Source organism: Oncorhynchus kisutch, unplaced genomic scaffold (assembly GCF_002021735.2).
Source record: "Oncorhynchus kisutch isolate 150728-3 unplaced genomic scaffold, Okis_V2 Okis01b-Okis20b_hom, whole genome shotgun sequence".
NCBI classification, from domain to species: Eukaryota; Metazoa; Chordata; class Actinopteri; order Salmoniformes; family Salmonidae; genus Oncorhynchus; species Oncorhynchus kisutch.
The window spans coordinates 11,549,864-11,574,674 of NW_022261978.1; the positions used below are offsets into that span (position 1 = coordinate 11,549,864).

Here is a 24,811-nt window from a genome sequence, read left to right on the forward strand (position 1 = left end):
GTAGTTGTAGCCATTGTAGTAGTTGTAGCCATGTAGTGTTGTAGCCATTGTATTGTAGTTGTAGCCATTGTAGTAGTTGTAGCCATTGTAGTAGTTGTAGCCATTGTAGTAGTTGTAGCCATTGTAGTAGTTGAGCCATTGTAGTAGTTGGAGCCATTGTAGTAGTTGGAGCCATTGTAGTAGTTGGAGCCATTGTAGTAGTTTGGAAGCCATTGTAGTAGTTGAGCCATTGTAGTAGTTGTTAGCATTGTAGTAGTTGTAGCATTGTAGTAGTTGGAGCCATTGTAGTAGTTGGAGCCATTGTAGTAGTTGGAGCCATTGTAGTAGTTGAGCCATTGTAGTAGTTGTAGCCATTGTATGTAGTTGGAAGCCATTGTAGTAGTTGTAGCATTGTAGTAGTTTGTAGCCATTGTATAGTGTAGCCATTGTAGTAGTTGGAGCCATTGTAGTAGTTGGAGCCATTGTAGTAGTTGGAGCCATTGTAGTAGTTGGAGCCATTGTAGTAGTTGGAGCCATTGTAGTAGTTGGAGCCATTGTAGTAGTTGGAGCCATTGTAGTAGTTGGAGCCATTGTAGTAGTTGTAGCCATTGTAGTAGTTGTAGCCATTGTAGTAGTTGTAGCCATTGTAGTAGTTGGAGCCATTGTAGTAGTTGGAGCCATTGTAGTAGTTGGAGCCATTGTAGTAGTTGGAGCCATTGTAGTAGTTGGAGCCATTGTAGTAGTTGGAGCCATTGTAGTAGTTGTAGCCATTGTAGTAGTTGTAGCCATTGTAGTAGTTGGAGCCATTGTAGTAGTTGTAGCCATTGTAGTATTGTAGCCATTGTAGTAGTTGTAGCCATTGTAGTAGTTGTAGCCATTGTAGTAGTTGTAGCCATTGTAGTAGTTGGAGCCATTGTAGTAGTTGTAGCCATTGTAGTAGTTGTAGCCATTGTAGTAGTTGGAGCCATTGTAGTAGTTGTAGCCATTGTAGTAGTTGTAGCCATTGTAGTAGTTGGAGCCATTGTAGTAGTTGGAGCCATTGTAGTAGTTGGAGCCATTGTAGTAGTTGGAGCCATTGTAGTAGTTGGAGCCATTGTAGTAGTTGGAGCCATTGTAGTAGTTGTAGCCATTGTAGTAGTTGGAGCCATTGTAGTAGTTGGAGCCATTGTAGTAGTTGGAGCCATTGTAGTAGTTGGAGCCATTGTAGTAGTTGTAGCCATTGTAGTAGTTGTAGCCATTGTAGTAGTTGTAGCCATTGTAGTAGTTGTAGCCATTGTAGTAGTTGTAGCCATTGTAGTAGTTGTAGCCATTGTAGTAGTTGTAGCCATTGTAGTAGTTGTAGCCATTGTAGTAGTTGTAGCCATTGTAGTAGTTGTAGCCATTGTAGTAGTTGGAGCCATTGTAGTAGTTGGAGCCATTGTAGTAGTTGGAGCCATTGTAGTAGTTGGAGCCATTGTAGTAGTTGTAGCCATTGTAGTAGTTGTAGCCATTGTAGTAGTTGGAGCCATTGTAGTAGTTGGAGCCATTGTAGTAGTTGGAGCCATTGTAGTAGTTGGAGCCATTGTAGCCATTGTAGTAGTTGTAGCCATTGTAGTAGTGTAGCCATGTAGTAGTTGGAGCCATTGTAGTAGTTGTAGCCATTGTAGTAGTTGTAGCCATTGTAGTAGTTGGAGCCATTGTAGTAGTTGGAGCCAATTTGTAGTAGTTGGAAGCCATTGTAGTAGTTGGAGCCATTGTAGTAGTTGGAGCCATTGTAGTAGTTGGAGCCATTGTAGTAGTTTGGAGCCATTGTAGTAGTTGGAGCCATTGTAGTAGTTGTAGCCATTGTAGTAGTTGTAGCCATTGTAGTGTTGGAGCCATTGTAGTAGTTGGAAGCCATTGTAGTAGTTGGAGCCATTGTAGTAGTTGGAGCCATTGTAGTAGTTGGAGCCATTGTAGTAGTTGGAGCCATTGTAGTAGTTGGAGCCATTGTAGTAGTTGTAGCCATTGTAGTAGTTGTAGCCATTGTAGTAGTGTAGCCATTGTAGTAGTTGGTAGCCATTGTAGTAGTTGTAGCCATTGTAGTATTTGTAGCCATTGTAGTAGTTGTAGCCATTGTAGTAGTTGTAGCCATTGTAGTAGTTGTAGCCATTTGTAGTAGTTGTAGCCATTGTAGTAGTTGTAGCCATTGTAGTAGTTGTAGCCATTGTAGTAGTTGTAGCCATGTAGTAGTTGTAGCCATTGTAGTAGTTGTAGCCATTGTAGTAGTTGTAGCCCATTGTAGTAGTTGTAGCCATTGTAGTAGTTGTAGCCATTGTAGTAGTTGTAGCCATTGTAGTAGTTGTAGCCATTGTAGTAGTTGTAGCCATTGTAGTAGTTGTAGCCATTGTAGTAGTTGTAGCCATTGTAGTAGTTGTAGCCATTGTAGTAGTTGGAGCCATTGTAGTAGTTGGAGCCATTGTAGTTAGTTGGAGCCATGTAGTAGTTGGAGCCATTGTAGTATTTGTAGCCATTGTAGTAGTTGGAAGCCATTGTAGTAGTTGTAGCCATTGTAGTAGTTTGTAGCCATTGTAGTAGTTGTAAGCCATTGTAGTAGTTGGAGCCATTGTAGTAGTTGGAGCCCATTGTAGTAGTTGGAGCCATTGTAGTAGTTGGAGCCATTGTAGTAGTGGAGCCATCTGTAGTAGTTGTAGCCATTGTAGTAGTTGTAGCCATTGTAGTAGTTGGAGCCATTGTAGTTAGTTGTAGCCATGTAGTAGTTGTAGCCATTGTAGTAGTTGTAGCCATTGTTAGTAGTGGAGCCATTGTAGTAGTTGGAGCCATTGTAGTAGTTGGAGCCATTGTAGTAGTTGGAGCCATTGTAGTAGTTGGAGCCATTGTAGTAGTTGGAGCCATTGTAGTAGTTGGAAGCCATTGTAGTAGTTGGAGCCATTGTAGAGTTGGAGCCATTGTAGTAGTTGGAGCCATTGTAGTAGTTGGAGCCATTGTAGTAGTTGGAGCCATTGTAGTAGTTGGAGCCATTGTAGTAGTTGGAGCCATTGTAGTAGTTGGAGCCATTGTAGTAGTTGGAGCCATTGTAGTAGTTGGAGCCATTGTAGTAGTTGGAGCCATTGTAGTAGTTGTAGCCATTGTAGTAGTTGTAGCCATTGTAGTAGTTGTAGCATTGTAGTAGTTGTAGCCATTGTAGTAGTTGTAGCATTGTAGTAGTTTGTAGCCATTGTAGTAGTTGTAGCCATTGTAGTAGTTGTAGCCATTGTAGTAGTTGTAGCCATTGTAGTAGTTGTAGCCATTGTAGTAGTGTAGCCATTGTAGTAGTTGTGTAGCCATTGTAGTAGTTGTAGCCATTGTAGTAGTTGTAGCCATTGTAGTAGTTGTAGCCATTGTAGTAGTTGTAGCCATTGTAGTAGTTGGTAGCCATTGTAAGTAGTTGGAGCCATTGTAGTAGTTGTAGCCATTGTAGTAGTTGTAGCCATTGTAGTAGTTTGTAGCCATTGTAGTAGTTGTAGCCATTGTAGTAGTTGTAGCCATTTGTAGTAGTTGTAGCCATTGTAGTAGTTGTAGCCATTGTAGTAGTTGTAGCCATTGTTGTAGTTGTAGCCATTGTAGTAGTTGTAGCCATTGTAGTAGTTGTAGCCATTGTAGTAGTTGTTAGCCATTGTAGTAGTTGTAGCCCTATTGTAGTAGTTGGAGCCATTGTAGTAGTTGGAGCCATTGTAGTAGTTGGAGGCCATTTAGTAGTTGGAGCCATTGTAGTAGTTGGAGCCATTGTAGTAGTTGAGCCATTGTAGTAGTTGTAGCCATTGTAGTAGTTTGTAGCCATTGTAGTAGTTGTAGCCATTGTAGTAGTTGTAGCCATTGTAGTAGTTGTAGCCATTGTAGTAGTTGGAGCCCATTGTAGTAGTTGGAGCCAATTGTAGTAGTTGGAGCCATTGTAGTAGTTGGAGCCATTGTAGTAGTTGGAAGCCCATTGTAGTAGTTGGAGCCATTGTAGTAGTTGGAGCCATTGTAGTAGTTGTAGCCATTGTAGTAGTTGTAGCCATTGTAGTAGTTGAGCCATTGTAGTAGTTGGAGCCATTGTAGTAGTTGGAGCCATTGTAGTAGTTGTAGCCATTGTAGTAGTTGTAAGCCATTGTAGTAGTTGTAGCCATTGTAGTAGTTGGAGCCATTGTATTAGTTGGAGCCATTGTAGTAGTTGAGCCATTGTAGTAGTTGTAGCCATGTAGTAGTCTGTAGCCATGTAGTAGTTGTTGTAGCCATTGTAGTAGTTGTAGCCATTGTAGTAGTTGTAGCCATTGTAGTAGTTGTAGCCATTGTAGTAGTTGTAGCCATTGTAGTAGTTGTAGCCATTGTAGTAGTGGTAGCCATTGTATTAGTTGTTAGCCATTGTAGTAGTTGTAGCCATTGTAGTAGTTGTAGCCATTGTAGTAGTTTTAGCCATTGTAGTAGTTGTAGATTTGTAGCCATGTAGTAGTTGGAGCCATTGTAGTAGTTGGAAGCCATTGTAGTAGTTGGAGCCATTGTAGTAGTTGGAGCCATGTGTAGTTGGAGCCATTTGTAGAGTTGAGCATTTGTAGTTGAGCCATTTGTAGTAGTTGTAGCCATTGTAGTAGTTGTAGCCATTGTAGTAGTTGTAGCCATTGTAGTAGTTGGAGCCATTCTAGTAGTTGGAGCCATTGTAGTAGTTGGAGCCATTGTAGTAGTTGGAGCCATTGTAGTAGTTGGAGCCATTGTAGTAGTTGGAGCCATTGTAGTAGTTGTAGCCATTGTAGTAGTTGTAGCCATTGTAGTAGTTGTAGCCATTGTAGTAGTTGGAGCCATTGTAGTAGTTGGAGCCATTGTAGTAGTTGGAGCCATTGTAGTAGTTGGAGCCATTGTAGTAGTTGGAGCCATTGTAGTAGTTGTAGCCATTGTAGTAGTTGTAGCCATGTGTAGTAGTTGTAGCCATTGTAGTAGTTGTAGCCATTGTAGTAGTTGGAGCCATTGTAGTAGTTGGAGCCATTGTAGTAGTTGGAGCCATTGTAGTAGTTGGAGCCATTGTAGTAGTTGGAGCCATTGTAGTAGTTGGAGCCATTGTAGTAGTTGGAGCCATTGTAGTAGTTGTAGCCATTGTAGTAGTTGTAGCCATTGTAGTAGTTGTAGCCATTGTAGTAGTTGGAGCCATTGTAGTAGTTGGAGCCATTGTAGTAGTTGGAGCCATTGTAGTAGTTGGAGCCATTGTAGTAGTTGGAGCCATTGTAGTAGTTGTAGCCATTGTAGTAGTTGTAGCCATTGTAGTAGTTGTAGCCATTGTAGTAGTTGTAGCCATTGTAGTAGTTGGAGCCATTGTAGTAGTTGGAGCCATTGTAAGTAGTTGGAGCCATTGTAGTAGTTGGAGCCATTGTAGTAGTTGTAATCCGGTTCAATCGCGGTGAATCGAATCAAAAATAATCATTAGTGAATCGCAAACAGTAAAAAGGAAATGAAGCTGTAGTCTTTGTGTTACTTATTTCCCACCATCATTTGCAAATTAATTCATTAAAAATCAACGTGATTTTTTATTTTTTTTTCTTTCATTTTGTCTGTCATAGTTGAAGTGTACTTATGATGAAAATTACAGGCCTCTCTCATCTTTTTAAGTGGGAGAACTTGCACAATTGGAGGCTGACTAAATACTTTTTTTGCCCCACTGTATATCTGACAGTGTGTATTAACTGTTGTCAGTTAACTGTTGTTACTGTGTGTGTTCTCTCCAGGAGCAGACCCTGGGTCAGTTAACTGTTGTTACTGTTATACAGGTAACTGTTGTTACTGTGTGTGTTCTCTCCAGGAGCAGACCCTGGGTCAGTTAACTGTTGTTACTGTTATACAGGTAACTGTTGTTACTGTGTGTGTTCTCTCCAGGAGCAGACCCTGGGTCAGTTAACTGTTGTTACTGTTATACAGGTAACTGTTGTTACTGTGTGTGTTCTCTCCAGGAGCAGACCCTGGGTCAGTTACTAGACATCCTGTCTCAGGATTCAGAGGGCTTCCCCAGACGTGCTGTGGTCCAGTTCTTCATCAGCTGGCTAAAGACACACCCCTCATCTTCCTCCTCCTCCTCCTCGCTGTGTTCTGTCCTATCGCTGGGCAGCACTGATCTGGACTGGGAGGTCAAAGTTCACACCCTGGAGCTGGTTGAGCTCCTGATGGAGGAAACACTACCAGGTCACCAGGAGTCAGAGCTGGGGTCAGCTCCTCCCCCTTACGGTGGCTCTGGAGGGACAAACCTACTAACACACACTGACCTCACACACCCCTACGCTGTGACGCCAAGCCAGCCCTCACCCCTACTAACACACACTGACCTCACACACCCCTACGCTGTGACACCAAGCCAGCCCTCACCCCTCACACACACACACCCAACTGACACACACACACACCCCACACACACACCCCTCACACACACACCCCCCACACACACACACCCAACTACATCTGTAGTGTGTGGTCTGTCTCGGTTGGTGGAGCTCGGTGTTGTCACAGCGTTACTCAATGGCCTGTTTGATTGCGACAGACCTGTAGCTTTAAAAGCCTGTAGTCTGTTGCTACGACTACGAGACGCGGTGTGTCCGTCCCGGTCGCTAGGGAAAGGTGCTATGACAACTGACGACACAACAGTTGCCAAGGTGACTTTTGATCTGAGGGGTCAGGTTTGGGAGCGGGAGGTCACGAGGAAGTTACAGGAGAAGAGAGGATCTGATTGGGTTAAAGAGTCCAGGGAAGTAGGTTGTGATAGGCCGAACAAGAACAGAGATTCTGATAGGACAGACGGGGCTGGTTCCGAAGCCTGCGAAAGGTCGACGGGGAAGAGTGTGTGTGAGGGTAGCGCGAGGGTGTGTGAGGCGCTGTGGTCGTTGGGTCTAGAGGAGAGGCAGAGTGTGTTATCACAGAGTAGTGACCATGTCCAGAACTCACCTCTCTCTCTACTGGACGACATTCTGAACGCTACAGACACCTCACACACTGACGAGGTTATAGTAGACTGTTACTGACCAACACACGTCCTGATCGCTACAGACACCTCACACACTGACGAGGTTATAGTAGACTGTTACTGACCGACCCACATCCTGATCGCTACAGACACCTCACACACTGACGAGGTTATAGTAGACTGTTACTGACCGACCCACGTCCTGATCGCTACAGACACCTCACACACTGACGAGGTTATAGTAGACTGTTACTGACCAACACACGTCCTGATCGCTACAGACACCTCACACACTGACGAGGTTATAGTAGACTGTTACTGACCGACCCACGTCCTGATCGCTACAGACACCTCACACACTGACGAGGTTATAGTAGACTGTTACTGACCGACCCACGTCCTGATCGCTACAGACACCTCACACACTGACGAGGTTATAGTAGACTGTTACTGACCGACCCACGTCCTGATCGCTACAGACACCTCACACACTGACGAGGTTATAGTAGACTGTTACTGACCAACACACGTCCTGATCGCTACAGACACCTCACACACTGACGAGGTTATAGTAGACTGTTACTGACCGACCCACGTGAGTTCCATTGGGACATAACTCTTGATCATCTACCAGGAAAATAAATAAAGATACTGTTTTGATATTTCAAACCACTGGTGTCAACGTTTTCCTGACTTGGTATGTTGAGAGAGAGAGTGAGGAGAGAGGGAGGAGAGTGAGGAGAGAGAGGGAGGAGAGTGAGGAGAGAGGGAGGAGAGTGAGGAGAGTGAGGAGAGAGAGAGAAGAGTGAGGAGAGAGAGGAGAGAGAGAGAGAAGAGTGAGGAGAGAGAGAAGAGTGAGGAGAGAGAGAAGAGTGAGGAGAGAGAGGAGAGAGAGAAGAGTGAGGAGAGAGGGAGGAGAGTGAGGAGAGAGAGAGAAGAGAGAGAGAAGAGTGAGGAGAGAGAGAAGAGTGAGGAGATAGGAGAGAGAAGAGTGAGGAGATAGGAGAGAGAAGAGTGAGGAGAGAGAAGAGTGAGGAGAGAGAGAAGAGAGAGAAGAGTGAGGAGAGAGAGAGAAGAGTGAGGAGAGAGAGGAGAGAGAGAGAAGAGTGAGGAGAGAGAGAAGAGTGAGGAGAGAGAGAAGAGTGAGGAGAGGGGGAGGAGAGTGAGGAGAGAGAGGGAGGGAGGAGAGGGAGGAGAGAGAGGGAGGAGAGTGAGTGAGGAGAGAGAGAGAGGAGAGTGAGGAGAGAGAGAGAAGAGTGAGGAGAGAGTGAGGAGAGAGAGAGAAGAGTGAGGAGAGTGAGAGAAGAGTGAGGAGAGAGAGGAGAGAGAGAGAAGAGTGAGGAGAGAGAGAGAAGAGTGAGGAGAGAGAGAGAAGAGTGAGAGAGGAGAGAGTGTTGTTTTATTATTTAAAAGTGGAGCATGATTTGAGTGAGTGTTTCCTGAAGCCAATGGGTTTAGTGATTTCCCTACACCACCCTGCCCTACACCACCCTGCCCTACACCACCCTGCCCTACACCACCCTGCCCTACACCACCCTGCCCTACACCACCCTGCCCTACACCACTCTGCCCTACACCACCCTGCCCTATACCACTCTGCCCTACACCAAATCAAATCAAATCAAATTTATTTATATAGCCGTTCGTACATCAGCTGATATCTCAAAGTGCTGTACAGAAACCCAGCCTAAAACCCCAAACAGCAAGCAATGCAGGTGGAGAAGCACGGTGGCTAGGAAAAACTCCCTAGAAAGGCCAATACCTAGGAAGAAACCTAGAGAGGAACCAGGCTATGTGGGGTGGCCAGTCCTCTTCTGGCTGTGCCGGGTGGAGATTATAACAGAACATGGTCAAGATGTTCAATGTTCATAAATGACCAGCATGGTCGAATAATAATAAGGCAGAACAGTTGAAACTAGAGCAGCAGCACAGTCAGGTGGAAGTTGAAACTGGAGCAGCAGCATGGCCAGGTAGACTGGGGACAGCAAGGAGTCATCATGTCAGGTAGTCCTGAGTGCCCTACACCACTCTGCCCTACACCACCCTGCCCTACACCACTCTGCCCTACACCACCCTGCCCTACACCACCCTGCCCTACACCACCCTGCCCTACACCACTCTGCCCTACACCACCCTGCCCTACACCACTCTGCCCTACACCACCCTGCCCTACACCACCCTGCCCTACACCACTCTACACCACTCTGCCCTACACTTTGTATATTTTTTGCCTTTACCTCCCTTCTCACCTCATTTGCTCACATTGTATATAGACTTGTTTATACTGCATTATTGACTGTATGTTTGTTTTTACTCCATGTGTAACTCTGTGTCGTTTTATCTGTCGAACTGCTTTGCTTTATCTTGGCCAGGTCGCAATTGTAAATGAGAACTTGTTCTCAACTTACCTACCTGGTTAAATAAAGGTAAAATAAATAAATAAATAAAAAACACCACCCTGCCCTACACCACTCTGGAAGTCACCCTCTGACTTCCTGAGTGGAGCAGCGGTCTAAGGCACTGCAATTCAGTGCAAGAGGCGTTACTACAGTCCCTGGTTTGAATCCAGGCTGAATCACATCCGGCCTTGATTGGAAGTCCCATAGGATGGGCGCACAATTGGCCCAGCGTCGTCTGGGTTTGGCCGGTGTCGGGTAGGGTGTAGGGGGTAGGTCGTCTGGGTTTGGCCGGTGTCGGGTAGGGTGTAGGGGGTAGGTCGTCTGGGTTTGGCCGGTGTCGGGTAGGGTGTAGGGGGTAGGTCGTCTGGGTTTGGCCGGTGTCGGGTAGGGTGTAGGGGGTAGGTCGTCTGGGTTTGGCCGGTGTCGGGTAGGGGGTAGGGGGTAGGTCGTCTGGGTTTGGCCGGTGTCGGGTAGGGTGTAGGGGGTAGGTCGTCTGGGTTTGGCCGGTGTCGGGTAGGGTGTCGTCTGGGTTTGGCCGGTGTCGGGTAGGGTGTAGGGGGTAGGTCGTCTGGGTTTGGCCGGTGTCGGGTAGGGTGTAGGGGGTAGGTCGTCTGGGTTTGGCCGGTGTCTGGTAGGGTGTAGGGGGTACAGGGTAGGGTGTAGGGGGTAGGTCGTCTGGGTTTGGCCGGTGTCGGGTAGGGTGTAGGGGGTAGGTCGTCTGGGTTTGGCCGGTGTCGGGTAGGGTGTAGGGGGTACAGGGTAGGGTGTAGGGGGTACAGGGTAGGGTGTAGGGGGTACAGGGTAGGGTGTAGGGGGTACAGGGTAGGGGGTAGGGGGTACAGGGTAGGGTGTAGGGGGTACAGGGTAGGGTGTAGGGGGTACAGGGTAGGGGGTACAGGGTAGGGGGTAGGGGGTACAGGGTAGGGTGTAGGGGGTACAGGTAGGGTGTAGGGGGTACAGGGTAGGGGGTACAGGGTAGGGTGTAGGGGGTACAGGGTAGGGTGTAGGGGGTACAGGGTAGGGGGTAGGGGGTACAGGGTAGGGTGTAGGGGGTACAGGGTAGGGTGTAGGGGGTACAGGGTAGGGGGTACAGGGTAGGGTGTAGGGGGGACAGGGTAGGGGTTAGGGGGTACAGGGTAGGGTGTAGGGGGTACAGGGTAGGGGGTACAGGGTAGGGTGTAGGGGGTACAGGGTAGGCCAACGCTCTAACCACTAGGCCAACGCTCTAACCACTAGGTCAACGCTCTAACCACTAGGCCAACGCTCTAGCCACTAGGCCAACGCTCTAACCACTAGGCCAACGCTCTAACCACTAGGCCAACGCTCTAACCACTAGGCCAACGCTCTAACCACTAGGTCAATGCTCTAACCACTAGGCCAACGCTCTAACCACTAGGCCAACGCTCTAACCACTAGGCCAACGCTCTAACCACTAGGCCAACGCTCTAACCACTAGGCCAACGCTCTGAAGTGATAGAAACTTCTGACATAGAATCAACACTGTGTGGGGAATTTATTTTTTATCTTGGTGTGTGATTTTAGTGTCATGTCAGAAAAAACGGTCTGACATAGGAACCAACCGACACACTACTAGGGACAATGATGAATACTGGGTGTGTTTGTATGTAGGTTGAATGTGTTTGCAGTGTGTGTGTGAAATCGGTGTGTGTTATCAGTGTGTGTATGTGTTATCAGTGTGTGTATAGACTCTGCTCCATGCTGGGTAGTAATTTCAGTGTGTGTGCAGTGAGTTGACATCTTTGAGTTCAGAGTCAACAGTCTAACAGCCACATCACTAACACCTGAGAGTGTCCAGAGATCTCCCTCCCTCCCTGGTTATTAAATACCAGAGTTCAGCTTTAGGTCCAATCAAACGACCCTCGAGGAAATATCAGCTTAACCAAAGTCATGGGACCTCTCTCTCTCACACACACACACACACACACACACACACACACACACACACACACACACACACACACACACACACACACACACACACACACACACACACACACACACACACACACACACAGTTTGTATAACTAACCTTGTGGGGACTAACAAAATGGCCCCTAGTTTGTCACGTTTGTTTGTTTGCTATTGTTGTGGGTCACTTCTGGTCCTCACAAGTATAGAGTTAAACACATCCACTCACACACACACACACACACACACATCCACTCACACACACACACACACACACACACACACACACACAGCCACGTCCACTGGTTTTGTGTTTGTTGTTCTGTCCCTCTGGGCAGACATCACTTCAACCTCTAGTTTTGATTTACAGTACTAGTATATATACCATGTAAATAATAATATATAGATATATATATACAGTACTAGTATATATACCATGTACATAATAATATATAGATATATATATACAGTACTAGTATATATACCATGTAAATAATAATATATAGATGTAAATAATAATATATAGATTTCTATTTACAGTACTAGTATATATATACCATGTAAATAATACTATATAGATATATATATACAGTACTAGTATATATATACCATGTAAATAATACTATATAGATATATATATACAGTACTAGTATATATACCATGTAAATAATAATATATAGATATATATATACAGTACTAGTATATATACCATGTAAATAATAATATATAGATATATATATACAGTACTAGTATATATATACCATGTAAATAATAATATATAGATATATATATACAGTACTAGTATATATACCATGTAAATAATACTATATAGATATATATATACAGTACTAGTATATATATATATTTTTTTATTTATTTCACCTTTATTTAACCAGGTAGGCTAGTTGAGAACAAGTTCTCATTTGCAACTGCGACCTGGCCAAGATAAAGCATAGCAGTGTGAACAGACAACACAGAGTTACACATGGAGTAAACAATTAACAAGTCTATATACATTGTGTGCAAAAGGCATGAGGAGGTAGGCGAATGATTACAATTTTGCAGATTAACACTGGAGTGAAAAATGATCAGATGGTCATGTACAGGTAGAGATATTGGTGTGCAAAAGAGCAGAAAAGTAAATAAATAAAAACAGTATGGGGATGAGGTAGGTAAAAATGGGTGGGCTATTTACCGATAGACTATGTACAGCTGCAGCGATCGGTTAGCTGCTCAGATAGCAGATGTTTGAAGTTGGTGAGGAAGATAAAAGTCTCCAACTTCAGCGATTTTTGCAATTCGTTCCAGTCACAGGCAGCAGAGAACTGGAACGAAAGGCGGCCAAATGAGGTGTTGGCTTTAGGGATGATCAGTGAGATACACCTGCTGGAGCGCGTGCTACGGATGGGTGTTGCCATCGTGACCAGTGAACTGAGATAAGGCAGAGCTTTACCTAGCATGGACTTGTAGATGACCTGGAGCCAGTGGGTCTGGCGACGAATATGTAGCGAGGGCCAGCCGACTAGAGCATACAAGTTGCAGTGGTGGGTGGTATAAGGTGCTTTAGTGACAAAACGGATGGCACTGTGATAAACTGCATCCAGTTTGCTGAGTAGAGTGTTGGAAGCAATTTTGTAGATGACATCGCCGAAGTCGAGGATCGGTAGGATAGTCAGTTTTACTAGGGTAAGTTTGGCGGCGTGAGTGAAGGAGGCTTTGTTGCGGAATAGAAAGCCGACTCTTGATTTGATTTTCGATTGGAGAGGTTTGATATGAGTCTGGAAGGAGAGTTTACAGTCTAGCCAGACACCTAGGTACTTATAGATGTCCACATATTCAAGGTCGGAACCATCCAGGGTGGTGATGCTGGTTAGGCGTGCGGGTGCAGGCAGCGAACGGTTGAAAAGCATGCATTTGGATTTACTAGCGTTTAAGAGCAGTTGGAGGCCACGGAAGGAGTGTTGTATGGCATTGAAGCTCGTTTGGAGGTTAGATAGCACAGTGTCCAAGGACGGGCCGGAAGTATATAGAATGGTGTCGTCTGCGTAGCGGTGGATCAGGGAATCGCCCGCAGCAAGAGCAACATCATTGATATATACAGAGAAAAGAGTCAGCCCGAGGATTGAACCCTGTGGCACCCCCATAGAGACTGCCAGAGGACCGGACAGCATGCCCTCCGATTTGACACACTGAACTCTGTCTGCAAAGTAATTGGTGAACCAGGCAAGGCAGTCATCCGAAAAACCGAGGCTACTGAGTCTGCCGATAAGAATATGGTGATTGGCAGAGTCGAAAGCCTTGGCAAGGTCGATGAAGACGGCTGCACAGTACTGTCTTTTATCGATGGCGGTTATGATATCGTTTAGTACCTTGAGCGTGGCTGAGGTGCACCCGTGACCGGCTCGGAAACCAGATTGCACAGCGGAGAAGGTACGGTGGGATTCGAGATGGTCAGTGACCTGTTTGTTGACTTGGCTTTCAAAGACCTTAGATAGGCAGGGCAGGATGGATATAGGTCTGTAACAGTTTGGGTCCAGGGTGTCTCCTGTGTTGGTTCCTGACTTCCCTGAACAGTTGCATATCGCGGGGACTATTCGATGCTATTGCAGTCCGCCACAGGATATTTTTGTGCTGGTCGAGGGCAGTCAGGTCTGGAGTGAACCAAGGGCTATATCTGTTCTTAGTTCTGCATTTTTTTAACAGAGCATGCTTATCTAAAATGGTGAGGAAGTTACTTTTAAAGAATGACCAGGCATCCTCAACTGACGGGATGAGGTCAATGTCCTTCCAGGATACCCGGGCCAGGTCGATTAGAAAGGCCTGCTCACAGAAGTGTTTTAGGGAGCGTTTGACAGTGATGAGGGGTGGTCGTTTGACTGCGGCTCCGTAGCGGATACAGGCAATGAGGCAGTGATCGCTGAGATCCTGGTTGAAGACAGCGGAGGTGTATTTGGAGGGCCAGTTGGTCAGGATGACGTCTATGAGGGTGCCCTTGTTTACAGATTTAGGGTTGTACCTGGTGGGTTCCTTGATGATTTGTGTGAGATTGAGGGCATCTAGCTTAGATTGTAGGACTGCCGGGGTGTTAAGCATATCCCAGTTTACGTCACCTAACAGAACAAACTCTGAAGCTAGATGGGGGGCGATCAATTCACAAATGGTGTCCAGGGCACAGCTGGGAGCTGAGGGGGGTCGGTAGCAGGCGGCAACAGTGAGAGACTTATTTCTGGAGAGAGTAATTTTCAAAATTAGTAGTTCGAACTGTTTGGGTATGGACCTGGAAAGTATGACATTACTTTGCAGGCTCTCTCTGCAGTAAACTGCAACTCCTCCCCCTTTGGCAGTTCTATCTTGACTGAAAATGTTATAGTTGGGTATGGAAATCTCAGAATTTTTGGTGGCCTTCCTGAGCCAGGATTCAGACACGGCAAGGACATCAGGGTTAGCAGAGTGTGCTAAAGCAGTGAGTAAAACAAACTTAGGGAGGAGGCTTCTGATGTTGACATGCATGAAACCAAGGCTTTTTCGATCACAGAAGTCAACAAATGAGGGTGCCTGGGGACATGCAGGGCCTGGGGTTAACTCCACATCACCCGCGGAACAGAGGAGGAGTAGAATGAGGGTGCGGCTAAAGGCTATCAAAACTGGTCGCCTAGAGCGTTGGGGACAGAGAATAAAAGGAGCAGATTTCTGGGCATGGTAGAATATATTCAGGGCATAATGCGCAGACAGGGGTATGGTGGGGTGCGGGTGCAGCGAAGGTAAGCCCAGGCACTGGGTGATGATGAGAGAGGTTGTATCTCTGGACATGCTGGTTGTAATGGGTGAGGTCACCGCATGTGTGGGAGGTGGGACAAAGGAGGTATCAGGGGTATGAAGAGTGGAACTAGGGGCTCCATTGTAAACTAAAACAATTATAACTAACCTGAACAACAGTATACAAGGCATATTGACATTTGAGAGAGACATACAGTAATCACAGGTGTTGAATTGGGAGAGCTAGCTAAAACAGTAGCTAAAACAGTAGGTGAGACAACAACAGCTAATCAGCTAGCACAACAACAGCAGGTAAAATGGCGTTGACTAGGCAGGGAGGGTCGGATTAACTACACACAGAGCCTGAGTGCGGCTGGGGCCGACAGATAAAACATAAACAAGCAGAATAGAGTACTGTGATTAATGGGCAGTCCAGCATGCATCAGCTATGTAGCCAAGTGATCAGTGTCCAGGGGGCAGCGGTGGATGGGGCAGGGAAGCTGGACTGGTGAGTACAATGACTAAATAGCTTGTAGCTAGTTAGCTGGTTAGCTTCTGGAGGTTCTTGAGTGTGTTCTAAAAATTTTAAATAATAGCGATTCCGTATCACATTGGGTGAGGCAGGTTACCGGAAGGTATAAACAAATAAAAAATCGAAAAGAGATTGAAAGTAAAGTAAATATGGGTCCAGTGAGTGTTTGGGACGCGGCGATTCAGACGGTTAGCAGGCCTGTGCTAACAAGCTAACAGTTAGTAGGCTAAACAAGGTAGCAGTTAGCGGACCGGGGCTAAACAAGGTAGCAGTTAGCGGACCGGGGCTAAACAAGCTAGCAGTTAGCAGGCCGAATTAGCAAGCAAGGCGATAGCAAGTGCTAGAAAGTTAGCCTTTGGGGGGCGTCGCGATGGGGTGAGTCTGTTTATGCCTCTTCATGCGGTGACATCGATAGACCGGTCCGGATATTGTAGCCCAGGAGTATGCTTCGGTGGTAGCACAGGAGCTCTGGCCGGGCTAGCTTCAAGCTAAGTGGGTGGAAACGCTAGCCAGGAGTAATCATCCGGGGTTGCGGTTAGCTAGTTAGCTAGTTGTGAAGATCCAGCTGAAAATGTTCCGTATGCGGTGGGAATCCGGGGATAAAAAAAAAATAGATCCGTTATGCTCTGGATAGTCGCGTTGTTCGAACTGGCGAGAGCTTTCCGAGCTAAAGGTTAGCTGATGACCGGTTAGCTGAAGACCGCTAGCAATGGTTTGCTGACTGATAGCTGGTAGTTAGCTGGCTTCGGTTGAGGGGTTCCGGATCCGAAGTAAATATAAATACTTTAGAAAAAATAGCAATAGGGTGAGGCGGGTTGCAAATCAAATCAAATCAAATTTATTTATATAGCCCTTCGTACATCAGCTGATATCTCAAAGTGCTGTACAGAAACCCAGCCTAAAACCCCAAACAGCAAGCAATGCAGGTGTAGAAGCACGGTGGCTAGGAAAAACTCCCTAGAAAGGCCAATACCTAGGAAGAAACCTAGAGAGGAACCAGGCTATGTGGGGTGGCCAGTCCTCTTCTGGCTGTGCCGGGTGGAGATTATAACAGAACATGGCCAAGATGTTCAATGTTCATAAATGACCAGCATGGTCGAATAATAATAAGGCAGAACAGTTGAAACTAGAGCAGCAGCACAGTCAGGTGGAAGTTGAAACTGGAACAGCAGCATGGCCAGGTAGACTGGGGACAGCAAGGAGTCATCATGTCAGGTAGTCCTGGGGCATGGTCCTAGGGCTCAGGTCCTCCGAGAGAGAGAGAGAGAGTATTTGGAAGTTGAGGTTTAGCAAAACGTTTTAAAAGACATGCGAAGAAAAATATGTTTTTAAAAAAACGATATATACAAGGGACACGACACGACAAGACGTCCGACTGCTACGCCATCTTGGAGAGCCCATATACCATGTAAATAATTATATATATATATATATATATATATATACAGTACTAGTATATGTACCATGTATATAATAATAGATAGATATATATATAGAAATATATATATATACAGTGCCTGTATATATATACCATGTATATAATAATATAATAATATATACAGTACTAGTATATGTACCATGTATATAATAATATACACCGTGTCATTGGCTGAAATCAACAACAGAATGTCACCGTGTCATTGTATTTAGGTTACAAGTTGGTGAATAAAAGACTCCCTGACTTTTTCACATCCAATCAGTTTTCCATGTTGATTCAATGTCATCACGGTTTGGGTTGCCCGGGGGTGTGTGTGTTTGTACAGGGGTTACATGAGGAGAGGTTTCAGAGCAACTATTGTTTGTACAAACAAAAACACACTCAGTGGTCTGGAAGGACAAGAAGTCCTGTGTTCTCTTCTCCTCTCTACTATAAACGAAGGGGTTCCTTCCATTAGAAACTCTCTACTATAAACGAAGAGTTTCTTTCCATCTGAACTCTCTACTATAAACGAAGGGGTCCCTTCCATCTGAACTCTCTACTATAAACGAAGAGTTTCTTTCCATCTGAACTCTCTACTATAAACGAAGGGGTTCTTTCCATCTAAACTCTCTTCTCTTTTCCATCCCTCCTCTTTTCTCTCTTTCCTTCTCTCCCTGGCTTTGTAGGGCGCCACAGGGGGTTGGTTTGAGAGGGAGGGTGGTATTCTGTCTAATGTGGCGTCTGTCTGTGTGTGTGTGAGTTGTTAATATTTTCAGTTGCTCCATTTGTCTCTGGGCAGGAAGTGTGTGAATAGGAAACATGACCCCTTCTCCGATCTCCTTTTCTCTCTAGATCTTTGCTCTCGTTCTCTCTCCTCCCCGTTACTCTCTATCCCTTCCCATTTCCTGTCTTTCCTATTCTCTCCTCCTCTCTCTTCTCTTCCCTTTTCACTCTCTAACCCCTCTCCCTACCTCCTTTCCCTCTCCCTCCCTCTATCTCTCTGTCTCCCCCTCTCCCTCCATCTCTCTCTCTCCCTCCCTCTCTCTCTCTGTCTCTCCTTCTCCCTCTCTCTCCCTCCCTCCCTCTCTCTGTCTCTCCCTCCTCTCTCCCTCCCTCTATCTCTCTCTGTTTCTCCCTCCATCAGGTCCCAGACGTGCTGTTTCCACAGACTGACTAAACCAGGCCATTGTCCATGTTTCTTTCTCTCTCTCTCGCTCCATGTTGCTTTCTCTCTCCCCTCCCCTCTTCCATCTCTGTAGCTGAATGTACCACGGCTAAAAATGAACACCAGATCAGCAGGAAAAGACCAGAATGTAGGACACCAATTAGCTAGTGTCTCTGCTAAGGTTGATGCTGGGGTCAGTTAGTTACAATGGGGCAAAAAAGTATTAAGCCAGTCACCAATTGTGCAAGTTCTCCCACTTAAAAAGATGAGAGAGGCCTGTAATTTTCATCATAGGTACACTTTAACTATGACAGACAAAAGGAGAAAAAAAATCCAGAAAATCACATTGTAGGATTTTTAATGAATTTATTTGCAAATTATGGTGGAAAATAAGTATTTGGTCACCTACAAACAAGCAAGATTTCTGGCTCTCACAGACCTGTAAAAGGTTTGGACTAGACAGGCCTCCGTAGACTGATCCAAGGTCAGTTAGTTACACGGAACCCAAACCGGCCGCGCACCATCGTACGCCATCGTGAATACATTTTACCCAAACGCGATCACGACACGCAGGTTAAAATATCAAAACAAACTCTGAACCAATTACATTAATTTGGGGACAGGTCGAAAAGCATTTAACATTTTGGAAATTTAGCTAGCTAGCTTGCACTTGCTAGCTAATATGTACTATTAAGCTAGCAAGCTGTTGCTAGCTAATTTGTCCTGGGATATTAACATTGAGTCGTTATTTTACCAGAAATGCACAAGGTCCTTTACTTCACCAAATTAATCCACACGTAAAATGGTCAACCAAATCGTTTCTAGTCATCTCTCCTCCTTCCAAGAGATGTTCTGTTAGGTGACCTTCCTTTTCAGTTCTTTCCACAGATTCTCGATTGGATTCAGGTCTGGACTTTGACTTGGCCATTCTAACACCCGGATATGTTTATTTTTGAACCATTCCATTGTAGATTTTGCTTTATGTTTTGGATCATTGTCTTGTTGGAAGACAAATCTCCGTCCCAGTCTCAGGTCTTTTGCAGACTCCATCAGGTTTTCTTCCAGAATGGTCCTGTATTTGGCTCCATCCATCTTCCCATCAATTTTAACCATCTTCCCTGTCCCTGCTGAAGAAAAGCAGGCCCAGACCATGATGCTGCCACCACCATGTTTGACAGTGGGGATGGTGTGCTCAGGGTGATGGGGCTGTGTTGCTTTTACACCAAACATAACGTTTTGCATTGTTGCCAAAAAGTTCAATTTTGGTTTCATCTGACCAGAGCACCTTCTTCCACATGTTTGGTGTGTCTCCCAGGTGGCTTGTGGCAAACTTTAAACAACACTTTTTATGGATATCTTTAAGAAATGGCTTTCTTTTTGCCACTCTTCCATAAAGGCCAGATTTGTGCAATATACGACTGATTGTTGTCCTATGGACAGAGTCTCCCACCTCAGCTGTAGATCTCTGCAGTTCATCCAGAGTGATCATGGTCCTCTTGGATGCATCTCTGATCAGTCTTCTACTTGTATGAGCTGAAAGTTTAGAGGGACGGCCAGGTTTTGGTAGATTTGCAGTGGTCTGATACTCCTTCCATTTCAATATTATCGCTTGCACAGTGCTCCTTGGGATGTTTAAAGCTTGGGAAATCTTTTTGTATCCAAATCCGGCTTTAAACTTCTTCACAACAGTATCTCGGACCTGCCTGGTGTGTAGCTTGTTCTTCATGATGCTCTCTGCGCTTTTAACGGACCTCTGAGACTATCACAGTGCAGGTGCATTTATACGGAGACTTGATTACACACAGGTGGATTGTATTTATCATCATTAGTCATTTAGGTCAACATTGGATCATTCAGAGATCCTCACTGAACTTCTGGAGAGAGTTTGCTGCACTGAAAGTAAAGGGGCTGAATAATTTTGCATGCCCAATTTTTCAGTTTTTGTTTTGTTAAAAAAGTTTGAAATATCCAATAAATGTCGTTCCACTTCATGATTGTGTCCCACTTGTTGTTGATTCTTCACAAAAAAATACAGTTTTATATCTTTATGTTTGAAGCCTGAAATGTGGCAAAAGGTCGAAAAGTTCAAGGGGGCCGAATACTTTCGCAAGGCACTGTATATAATAATATATGTATATATATATACGTTACAAGTACTATTATATGTACTATGTATATAATAATATATATATACAGTACTAGTATATATACTATGTATATAATAATATATATATATACAGTACTAGTATATATATACCATGTATATAATAATATATATATACAGTACTAGTATATGTACCATGTATATAATAATATATATATACAGTACTAGTATATGTACCATGTATATAATAATATATATATACAGTACTAGTATATATATACCATGTATATAATAATATATATATACAGTACTAGTATATATATACCATGTATATAATAATATATATATACAGTACTAGTATATATATACCATGTATATAATAATATATATATACAGTACTAGTATATATATACCATGTATATAATAATATATATATACAGTACTAGTATATATATACCATGTATATAATAATATATATATACAGTACTAGTATATGTACCATGTATATAATAATATATATATACAGTACTAGTATATATATACCATGTATATAATAATATATATACAGTACTAGTATATGTACCATGTATATAATAATATATATATACAGTACTAGTATATATATACCATGTATATAATAATATATATATACAGTACTAGTATATGTACCATGTATATAATAATATATATATACAGTACTAGTATATATATACCATGTATATAATAATATATATATACAGTACTAGTATATGTACCATGTATATAATAATATATATATACAGTACTAGTATATATATACCATGTATATAATAATATATATATACAGTACTAGTATATGTACCATGTATATAATAATATATATATACAGTACTAGTATATATATACCATGTATATAATAATATATATACAGTACTAGTATATGTACCATGTATATAATAATATATATATACAGTACTAGTATATATATACCATGTATATAATAATATATATATACAGTACTAGTATATGTACCATGTATATAATAATATATATATACAGTACTAGTATATATATACCATGTATATAATAATATATATATACAGTACTAGTATATGTACCATGTATATAATAATATATATATACAGTACTAGTATATATATACCATGTATATAATAATATATATATACAGTACTAGTATATGTACCATGTATATAATAATATATATATACAGTACTAGTATATGTACCATGTATATAATAATATATATATACAGTACTAGTATATGTACCATGTATATAATAATATATATACAGTACTAGTATATATATACCATGTATATAATAATATATATATACAGTACTAGTATATGTACCATGTATATAATAATATATATATACAGTACTAGTATATATATACCATGTATATAATAATATATATATACAGTACTAGTATATGTACCATGTATATAATAATATATATATACAGTACTAGTATATATACCATGTATATAATAATATATATATACAGTACTAGTATATGTACCATGTATATAATTATATATATATATACAGTACTAGTATATATACCATGTATATAATAATATATATATACAGTACTAGTATATATATACCATGTATATAATAATATATATATACAGTACTAGTATATGTACCATGTATATAATTATATATATATATATACAGTACTAGTATATATACCATGTATATAATAATATATATATACAGTACTAGTATATATACCATGTATATAATAATATATATATATATACAGTACTAGTATATGTACCATGTATATAATAATATATATATACAGTACTAGTATATGTACCATGTATATAATAATATATATATACAGTACTAGTATATGTACCATGTCTATAATACTATATATATATATATATGTATACACAGTACTAGTATATGTACCATGTATATAATAATATGTATATACAGTACTAGTATATGTACCATGTATATACTACTATATATATACAGTACTAGCATATGTACCATGTATATAAAATATATATATATATATATATATAGTACTAGTATATGTACCATGTATTTAATAATATATATATACAGTACTAGTATATGTACCACGTATATAATAATATATAGATACAGTACTAGTACATGTACCATGTATATAATAATATATATATATATATATATACAGTACTAGTATATGTACCATGTATATAATAATATATATACAGTACTAGTATATGTACCATGTATATAATAATATATATATACAGTACTGGTATATGTACCATGTATATAATAATATATATATACAGTACTAGTATATATATATATATATACCATGTATATAATAATATATATATACAGTACTAGTATATGTACCATGTATATAATAATATATATATGCAGTCCTAGTATATGTACCATGTATATAATAATATATATATACAGTACTAGTATATGTACCATGTATATAATATCTCTCCTCCTTCCATGCTTTTTCTCCTCTGGACATTAGATTGCAATTGGCAAGTTTCATAAGTTAGCTCGTGTCTCCGTTGGTCTTTCAGTCACCTACGTGGGTATAACCAATGAGGAGATGGGTACCTGCTTCTATAAACCAATGAGGAGATGGGTACCTGCTTCTATAAACCAATGAGGAGATGGGTACCTGCTTCTATAAACCAATGAGGAGATGGCATGTGGGTACCTGCTCCTATAAACCAATGAGGAGGTGGCACGTGGGTACCTGCTCCTATAAACCAATGAGGAGATGGCACGTGGGTACCTGCTTCTATAAACCAATGAGGTGATGGCACTTGGGTACTTGCTCCTATAAACCAATGAGCAGATGGGTACCTGCTTCTATAAACCAATGAGGTGATGGCACGTGGGTACCTGCTCCTATAAACCAATGAGGAGGTGGCACGTGGGTACCTGCTTCTATAAACCAATGAGGAGATGGCACGTGGGTACCTGCTCCTATAAACCAATGAGGAGGTGGCACGTGGGTACCTGCTTCTATAAACCAATGAGGAGATGGCACGTGGGTACCTGCTCCTATAAACCAATGAGGAGATGGCACGTGGGTACCTGCTCCTATAAACCAATGAGGAGATGGGAGAGGCAGGACTTGCAGTGTAATCTGCGTCAAAAATAGAAGTGACTTCTATTTTAGCCCTTGGCAACGCAGACACTCGTTGGCCAGCAGTCTGGCTGCAATAATTGGATTTCTAAATGTATTTTGCAACGCTCGCAGTGTAATCAGCCTGTCAGGTTTGGAATAAACAGGCCTCCATAGACTGATCCAAGGTCAGTTAGCTAGTGTCTCTGCTAAGGTCGATGCTGAGGTCAGTTAGTCAGGTTTGGAATAAACAGGCCTCCATAGACTGATCCAAGGTCAGTTAGCTAGTGTCTCTGCTAACTCTTACTGGGAGAGGCGAAGGCCGAGAGCCGAAACATGACCCGGCCGAGCCGCACTGCTTCTTGACACTGTGCTCGCTTAACTCGGAAGACAGCCACACCAATGTGTTGGAGGGAAAACACCGTCCAACTGATGACCGAAGTCAGCGTGCATCCGCCCGGCAAGGAATCGCTAGAGCGCAATGTGACAAGGACAAACCCGGCCGGCCAAACCCTTCCCTAAACAGGACGACGACGCTGGGCCGTTGTGCACCGCCTCATGGCTCTCCCGGTCGGCTACGACACATCCCGGGATCGAATCCAGGTCTGTGGTGACGCCTTTAGCACTGCGATGCCTTAGACCTCTGCCCCACTCGGGAGGCCCCTTCTTGTGTATTGTACCAATAAAGAAAATATCCAAACCTGAAGCTGTAGCACACACACACACACACACACACACACACACACACACACACACACACACACACACACACACACACACACACTAACCCAGTACAAACACACACACACACACACACACACACACACACACACACACACACACACACACACACACACACACACACACACACACACACACACACACACACACACACACTAACCCAGTACAAACACACACACACACACACACACACTAACCCAGTACAAACACACACACACACACACACACACACTAACCCAGTACAAACACACACACACACACACGCACGCACACACACACACACACACACACACACACACACACACACACACACACACACACACACACACACACACACACACACACACACACACACACACACACACACACAAACCCAGTACACACACACACACACACACACACTAACCCAGTACAAACACACACACACACACACACTAACCCAGTACACACACACACACACACACACTAACCCAGTACAAACACACAATAAGGAGACAGTGAGGCGTGGGGTCAGCGAATTGCAGTGCTGTATTTATCAGAACAGAACCAAGGCTAGCCTGTAGAAAAACAAACACAGTGCTGTATTTATCAGAACAGAACCAAGGCTAGCCTGTAGAAAAACAAACACAGTGCTGTATTTATCAGAACAGAACCAAGGCTAGCCAGTAGAAAAACAAACACAGTGCTGTATTTATCAGAACAGAACCAAGGCTAGCCTGTAGAAAAACAAACACAGTG

General features: G+C 42.9%; 1 protein-coding gene across 1 annotated transcript in view; it reads left to right on the plus strand.

Moving 5' to 3' along the window:
* Window positions 1-7,582, plus strand: part of LOC109887802 (BRCA1-associated ATM activator 1-like) — a 38,857-nt gene extending 31,275 nt beyond the window's left edge. The window contains exon 13 of the mRNA XM_031811140.1: window positions 5,913-7,582. Coding sequence (XP_031667000.1) covers window positions 5,913-6,971 — 1,059 coding nt within the window. The 3' untranslated portion in view covers window positions 6,972-7,582. The remainder of the gene's footprint in view (window positions 1-5,912) is intronic.
* Window positions 7,583-24,811: the final 17,229 nt, after the last annotated feature.